This window comes from Carassius carassius, chromosome 24 (assembly GCF_963082965.1).
Source record: "Carassius carassius chromosome 24, fCarCar2.1, whole genome shotgun sequence".
Classification (NCBI taxonomy): Eukaryota; Metazoa; Chordata; class Actinopteri; order Cypriniformes; family Cyprinidae; genus Carassius; species Carassius carassius.
The window spans coordinates 26,633,317-26,641,289 of NC_081778.1; the positions used below are offsets into that span (position 1 = coordinate 26,633,317).

The 7,973-nt window shown below is 37.5% G+C and overlaps 1 protein-coding gene across 4 annotated transcripts; it reads left to right on the forward strand.

The window, feature by feature from the left end:
- The first annotated feature begins 1,821 nt into the window (after positions 1 to 1,821).
- Positions 1,822 to 7,616, forward strand: LOC132103314 (protein LYRIC-like). Of its 4 annotated transcripts, none has more exons than XM_059508313.1 (13): positions 1,822 to 2,271; positions 2,882 to 2,971; positions 3,065 to 3,149; positions 3,440 to 3,646; positions 3,738 to 3,791; positions 3,879 to 4,049; positions 4,564 to 4,623; positions 4,801 to 4,863; positions 4,952 to 5,100; positions 5,822 to 5,932; positions 6,003 to 6,074; positions 6,151 to 6,259; positions 6,765 to 7,616. In XM_059508313.1, exons 1-13 carry the CDS (start codon positions 1,942 to 1,944, stop codon positions 6,833 to 6,835), a joined length of 1,572 nt encoding a protein of 523 aa, XP_059364296.1. In that variant the 5' UTR covers positions 1,822 to 1,941; the 3' UTR covers positions 6,836 to 7,616. The 4 variants fall into 4 exon arrangements, with proteins under 4 accessions (XP_059364296.1, XP_059364297.1, XP_059364298.1 ...); XM_059508314.1 differs by having other exon boundaries at positions 6,009 to 6,074; XM_059508315.1 differs by having other exon boundaries at positions 4,952 to 5,073.
- Positions 7,617 to 7,973: the final 357 nt, after the last annotated feature.

Here is a 7,973-nt window from a genome sequence, read left to right on the forward strand (position 1 = left end):
AGAATCAAAATGACTCCCAATTTACCCATGTGAAGTATATTGTGCTATATAGTATTTATAGTTAGCAACTCAGCTTAAACATTTAAACAATTATGTATTGCAGACAACAGATATGATTATTATGCTATCATTTGTATTTACAATCAATGTTGTTTATTATTTATTTTGCACATTGTCTAAATAAATAAAATAAAATAAAATAACAGAAACTGACAGTAGACTAGACAGAAATCATGAGATTCATGAGAATCATGAGATCACTTTATTGTGAGTCTGTGGACAAGTTTAGAAAGAAAAAATGTTCCAAAATAAATGACGAAATAAATTACAGAACCTGACATCATTACTATTTTATTCTGCTTTCAGAAATCATGAGATTAATCACAGTGAGTGATTGTTGAAAGTGTAAGTTTCTTGTAAAAAAAAAATTACAGTCACAGTGAAGGCATCATGGGCTATTTGACCAAATAGGAGAGTGATGGGGTGCTGCGCCAGATGACCTGGCCTCCACAGTCACCGGACCTGAACCCAATCGAGATGGTTTAGGGGTGAGCTGGACTGCAGACAGAAGGCAAAAGGGCCAACAAGTGCTAAGCATCTCTCGGGGAACTCCTTCAAGACTGTTGGAAGACCAGTTCAGGTGACTACCTCTTGAAGCTCATCAAGAGAATGTCAAGAGTGTGCAAAGCAGTAATCAAAGCAAAAGGTGGCTACTTTGAAGAACCTAGAATATGACATATTTTCAGTTGTTTCACACTTTTTTGTTATGTATATAATTCCATATATAATTCCACATGTGTTAATTTATAGTTTTGATGCCTTCAGTGTGAATCTACAATGTTCATAGTCATGAAAATAAAGAAAACTCTTTGAATGAGAAGGTGTGTCCAAACTTTTGGTCTGTACTGTGTATATATATTTTTTTATTTTTTTATTAATTTTTTTCAGGGTGGTGTTTCCTTGTCATATTTGTGGGCCACTTGCATATATAAAAAAAAGTTCAGAAATGCTGCTCTGGGGTACACACATAGTCTATTTAAAAAGACTGCACGTAAACTCAATTGCTCTCCAGTCCAATAGGGGAGCTTGTCTTCGAGTAAGTTCATGCACCTTCAACCAGTGTTAGAATAGAAGCAGCAGGAGCAGCTTTAGTCGGTGGCGGGTAAAATGTTTTCCTCCTTATGGGTTCCAGCACACATAGGGGTGGAGGGGAATGAGCTGGCTGATGTATGGGCCAAAAGAGCAGCAGATAAAGATATCATTGATGTTGACATAAAACACAGTAAAGCAGAAGTTAAAAGTATTATTAAAACAAGAACTGTTGAAATATGGCAGCGCTGTTGGGAAAATGAATCAAGTGGGAGACATCTTTTTAACTTACAGTCTAAGGTAGGCCTAAATAAGAATGCAGGGTCAGGTAGAACTAGACATGAAGAAGTGGTGTTGTCCAGGTTGAGGATTGGGCACACCAGACTTAACAGTACATTATTTTTAATGAAAAAGCATGGTGATGGTATCTGTGAGTATTGTCTTGGAAATAACTCAGAAACTGTAGAGCATGTATTGTTTTATTGTCAGAAATATAAGAATGAGAGGGAAAGGTTTATTGAGCAAGTAGAAGCCAATGAAATTATATTTAATTATAGAAATATTTTACATAGAAGTTCTGATAAGATGTGTCAAATTTTGTTTTCTTTTTTAAAGAATACAGGGCTTTTAAAAAGAATTTAAAAGTATAGAGATAATATAAGTTGTGGGTATACTCCAGTCCAGAGGTGGCGGTAATACAACAACAAGTTGTCAACCGCCAGGAAAAATAGAAGAAGAAGAAGAAGCTTTAGTCGGTGGCACGCTGGCATACCTATGTATTTTCCCGTGTAATTATCACAAACCGTTGTTTTTGTGAATGGTTGCATGCCGGTGCCCGCACGATAGGTTGCAATGGCACCGGGTTGGCAAGAGATCGCTTCACAGCATGTGGAGCAGATAACGGGATATGTCAGAGAAACCCTGTCGACCGGCCTCGTCTATCTGAAGTCTGAGCTGGGAATAGATTTGGGCTTGAATCCTGATTTGTGCGCCCCATGGCTACTCCTTTTAACGGCCTGGGGGGCTCTACTTCTAATTCTGATTTTATGGGTCTCGGTCTGTCGTGGTTTATCAAAAAGACTTTCAGAGACAGGAGACATCGCCGACAACACGGGTCCACCGCAAACGGTAAAGAAGGCAGATGAGCCCCGAAGAAGGAACAGAAAGAAGAATGCTGAGAAGGTTTGCTTTAGAGGCGATTCATCTCAGTGACTCGATTCTTTTGCATCAGTTCACCACCAGATTCGTTTACTGCGTGTTGCATCGCGACGCCTGTAGGTGGAGACAAGCGAGTGCTGTGGCGTTCTGTGAGCGAGTCATTGAATAATTTCTCAAATGATTCATTAAGAAACCTATTATTACAATTTCGTGTCTACAAGTCTATATAAAGCTCCAGAAAGAGTGTTTTACATTATACACAGTTTTGACACCTTAGACGGATACGTTTCGTTTGATCAAGATTGTCCGTCTCGCTCAAAATGCTGACTGGTTCAGTGAAGGGCGTATTTGTTCAGTAGGTCCAACCAATGAGATTGCGCTTCACAACCGCTGTGTAGTCAGTCTTTAAAAACAGAAAAAAACTGTCACGCGCTTCAAACTTATGAACAAAACGAGTCGTTCACTTAAAGATTCATAAAAAAAAACACCGATTCGTTCACGATCGTAATACCGGTTTAAATTCAGGCATCCCAGTTCTATTTAAAACATGCATTTACATACACATTGCGTAACTTTTACATGCATTACTACCACTGTCTTATTTTAAGTCATCAGTTTTCTAAATGTTTGACAGAAAGCCCAGAGGAACGGACTTGCTGTTGAACTACAGGAAGAGGCCAAAGTGGAGGACCTTCAAGAACCACCAGAAGGAAAGACTGACAAGGTTCATTTATTTTGACATGTACTGTAGTTTTAAAATAATGGATCATCCAAAAATACTGTTATTCATTCAATCTGATTTTCCTGATGGTTTTAGGCAAAGAAGAATAAGAAAAAGGAAAAGCCTCCAGCAAAAGAGAAAAAACCCTCTACATCTCTTAATGGCAAAGAACCAGATGAGGGTATGTTTTGACTGATAGGAATCTCATTTTTTTTAATTTTGTGTTAAGTTATTTTGCTTCACATATATATATATATATATATATATATATATATATATATATATATATATATATATATATATATATATATATATATATATATATAGAGAGAGAGAGAGAGAGAGAGAGAGGGAGAGAATATATTTGTGTGTGTGTGTTTCGTATTTGCTTAATAAATAGCTTTGACTCAGCACAGTTTATTTGCATACAGTGGTCAGAACATGATTGTCATTGGTAATTGTATCTGTCAGGTACCTGGGAGACCAAGGTCAGTAACCGTGAGAAACGCCAGCAGCGGCGGAAGGACAAGGCTCCAGGTGATGGGTCAGACAGCCCAGAAACAACCACGGCTTCAAGTGCCATTAGTACCATGGAGGAAATCCAGACCACCCCAGAAGAACCAGAAACCACCATCCCTACCACTGTTTCTACACCTCCAGTCCAAAGAGAAGTGGAGGGTATGTTTACAGCTGTTTTTCCATTTTTATTATACATTACAGGTCGATATAATCAGGGGATTCAAAGTGATTATTTTTTCCTCCTTTGTAGTGGACCCACCTGAAATTGAAGCAAGTTTTGTACGAGACACTGTTGTTCCTCAAGGTAATCAGTTCATGTTCAATGTTAACAGATAGTGTTGAAGAAATATTTTTTGCACTGATATTGAACATGCCTTCTGTGGTCTTGTAGTGATGCAGAGTTGGCAGGAAGTGCTGGCTGTTGACGGTTCTGGCTGGAGTGATCAGGGCCTGCAGCTTCCTCCTCAGACGGCCAGTGTTCAGGCAGAGAACTGGACCAGCATGACTGTCCCAACTGAGCGTCAGACTAGTGAGCCCTCTGTCTGGCCCCAAGATATGGAAGGTACTGAAAAAAAAAGAAAGAAAAAAAATATATTTTTAATATTAAAATTATAGTCTAGTTGGGGCACATGCTTAATGTATGCATTGGTGCTCATGCAGGTGATGGACGTTTTTTTTTTAACACTTTTATAATAATTAATTATTTAATACTTTTATTCAGCAAATATGCATTAATCAAAAGTCACAGTAAATACATTTATAATGGTACAAAATATTTATATTTCAAATAAATGATTTTTTATTTTTATTTTTTTTTATCAAAGCAGCTCAACTGTTTTCAACATTGATAATAATAAAAAATGTTCCATAAGCAGCAAATCAGCATATTAGAATGCTTTCTGAAGGATCATGTGACTGGAGTAATGACTGCTTTTCCAAAATGTATTAAAACATAAAACAGTTGATTAATAATATTTCAAAATATTACTGGTTTATTGTTTTATTTAATCAAATAAATGCAGTCTTTGTGAGCAAGGATTATGTGTATTTAATCATTTTTGTTTTTCATAAAACAGGTTCATGGACTATAGTGGATGGACCTCACATTTCAGTTTCATTCAGTGGCTTGACTGCTGGTAATGAATTCATGAATTAAAATGAATGCTTAACTATGATTTGCTCCTATTCATCCAGTAACTGTTTCTCTGTACCGCTTAATAATGTTATCAGTTATCACTATGCTCTGTCACATCTCAGTTTAAACACCTCAAAATCATCGAAGAAGAAAAAAATATGTATCTCTGTGTTTGTAGTGCCTGACCTGAGTTGGAGTGCTCAGCCTCCTGTGCCACTGGATGATGAGTGGTCCGGAATAAGTAAGAAAATCTATACAAGCCCAAAACCTGTTCTGACTCACAAATTTAGAATCACATACTTACTAAGAGTTGCTGTTGTGTTCCTCAGAGAGCAGATCTGCAGATCAATTGTGTGACTGGAACGCTCCTTCAGAGGAGTGGGGGAACTATCCCGGGCAGCAGTCTGTCAGCACAGCGCCGCTGGAGCCGCCGGTCCCAGAAATGGCTCAGGTCAGTCCATCCTGCAGCGCTGGGCCTGTAAAAATACACTCTCTTTTTTACCTCTCTGAATATATAAAGAGAGAAAATTGAAATCAGGTTCTGACCTGGGTCGAAAATCCAGGATCTGTTTCTATGTTGATATTGATTTATAAGAGAGTACGATTACAAAGAAAAAAAAATAGAACAGTAAATTGACAATTTTTTGCACTACAAAAAAAAACATATAGTATAACCCAGGGTTTACCAAACTGTTGAGAAAATGCTAATAATTAAATAATAAAAATGTCAAATTAAAATAAATGAAAAAGATGAAATATTTGGTTTACCTGCATGTGTTGTGACCATTAACTGACATCGGAGGACTGTGGACAAGCGAAACATTGAAATAGTGGGATAGTCCACCAAAAATTTAAAATTGTCATCTTTCACCCATGTAGCTGACTTTTTTCTGTGGAACACTAAATAAGATATTTTGAAGAATATTGGAAACCAAACAGTAGCCATTGACTTCCATGTTTTTTCCCCAATACTATGTAAGGCAATAGCTACCGTCAGCTGTTTGGTCACCCACATTCTTCAAACCATCTTCTTTTTTGTTCAACAGCTGAAAGCAATTGGTACAGGTTAGCAACAACACGTGGGTGAGTAAAAAATGACAGAAGCTTCATTTTTGGTGAACTATGATTTTAAGCTCCATCTGATTCTCATTCCTTTGAGTAGTCAGACCGAGAATGAAAACTTTCTTTCCATTCTACAGGAGTCTGAAAACGAGAAAGATAAAGACGAAGCAGGTGCCCCTGGTAGCGGTAAAGCTAAGAAGAAGAAAAAGAAGAAGAAGAAGGTGGAGGATGCTGGATCTTCTGAGCAGGTGAGTATATTGACAGAAATCAATTCCAAATAACAAATACTTCAAACCAATGCAGAATACATGCATTCAGCCGCAGGTGAAGGCAGAGAGAGAACCAAGCATCGCAACACTGGCACAGAGTGCAGCCGGAAACACAGCAGGGGTGAGATCTGTTTTTCCAACATTCATTTGGCTATTAGCAATAAAACAAGATCCTAAATTTGTCGTCTTCTTGACAGTCACGTTTAGACGACACGGCACGTGCTGTACCATCAGCTCCGGTACAGACGCAACAGAGAATGACTGGACCTGAGCCGACTGACAAATCTGCTCCTGGACCAGCACAAAGTACGTTCAACCACCATATAGACTTTAAGTTGTAAGATCATTCATCATTTCACAGGGTCTCTGCAGGTCTTAATACACCGATTAATGCATTTAAAAGGTCTTAAATTCATAAAAGCATTAAATGCTGCATGCATTGCAAAAATAAGTATCTTGCTGAGTTTTTGGCTTGTTTTCCAGTACAAATATCTGCACAGCCCTACATCAAGATACATTTAAAGTTAAGATATGAAGTCTTGTTTTCAGCAAGTGGGGTATAGTTGATAAGACTTCTTATCCCATGCCATATTGCATCTCAAGTAAATGTATCTCGATTGATGAATCTTCAGACATTTGTACTGGAAAAGACGACGAAAATAGTCATATGGAACATCACTGTTTTGCAGTGTGATCAGTAGGTACAGTAAGTTATTTAAATTTGCTTTACGTAGTCTTGAAAGAGTCTTACATTCACCGTCATAAAACCTGCTGAAACTCTGATTTCACGTTTCTGTCTCTTCTCCACCAGAAAAAACGGATTACCGCAAGGAGTCTTTGAAACAACCAGTCAAAAAGAAGAAGGCTAGAAGAGAGACTTAAAGTTACAGAAGAGATGAGACAACATATGCAATCTTGGGGTTGTACAAATTTTCATACTTCCTGAGTGACTTGTTTTTTAATACCCTTAAATCCACCGTGTTGTGAATCCCATCCTAGTGTCTACATCCCATTAGGTATATTTAGACAGTACTGTAATGTTACACGTCACATGAAGGGACACATCATTCAGAATTGTTTCTCCATTTTTTATGTATGTTAATTGCTTATTACAGTCAATTTGATATGATTTGTATTTGTGGCAAAGTATTTTTTATGTAAGAAGATCCTGGCGAGCATCGCAAAGCACTAGGGATGTATCAAGAACACTTAAGATCTATGCACAGGATCCACCAGGAAACTATAGATCATTGAGCTGTTACATGAGAGTGCTGTCTCATACTTAATTTATGAAACACTGAGGGGGATTAGAGTGAACTGACTTAGCCAATTTGTAGGAGAAAAAAGCATATGTGGATCAAGCCATATGTGAAAACCCTAACAAACACTGAGAGACTTACTGCTGGAGAGCATGAGTAGATGACGCTATTATCAGACAAACAACCTATTAACCGTACGCTTTGGTGAAGTAGTAGTGATGTCGGTCGGGTTTTTTGTGGTCATTGTTACACCAGGTACAGCAGTGTCAGGAAATTTTCAATGCCTTAACTTGTGTTGTGCAAGATAGCAGCAACGATCTTTCAGCTGCATGCTGTTTCCTCTTTCATATTTATTGGTTAATATAAGTCATGTCAAGTAATAAACATTAAAGAGATTCTTTGCACACCTGTGTCATTGTCCGATTATTCAGACCAGACAACTTTTTCACTGGAGAAGGCAATATTATTGATTATGCACTCGTACAGCATTTCAGTCAAATGCAATGGTTTGAAGTAAAACATTTCTTAATGGATTTAATTGTTACAAAAGCACAGGTGTTAACTGATGGACTGGAGTAAATGTTGTAGAAAAATGGTCTGTTAGCTCTTTTTAAATGTTAAATGGTTACACTTTAACAAGGTTTCAAAATGCATTTATAAAGATAAACCGATATGGGTTTTCTAATGACTGATATGATATCTAAAAAGCAGATGACATATGAAGCTGATATAATCAGATATACACAAACTTGCAGATATTA

Bases quoted from the DNA above. Each gene is read 5' to 3' on its own strand.
- LOC132103314 (XM_059508313.1), top strand. From the start codon at position 1,942: ATGGCACCGGGTTGGCAAGAGATCGCTTCACAGCATGTGGAGCAGATA. The intron at 2,972-3,064 runs GTTCATTTATTT...TGATGGTTTTAG, and splicing joins CAGAAGGAAAGACTGACAAG to GCAAAGAAGAATAAGAAAAA. The intron at 4,864-4,951 runs GTAAGAAAATCT...TGTGTTCCTCAG, and splicing joins TGATGAGTGGTCCGGAATAA to AGAGCAGATCTGCAGATCAA.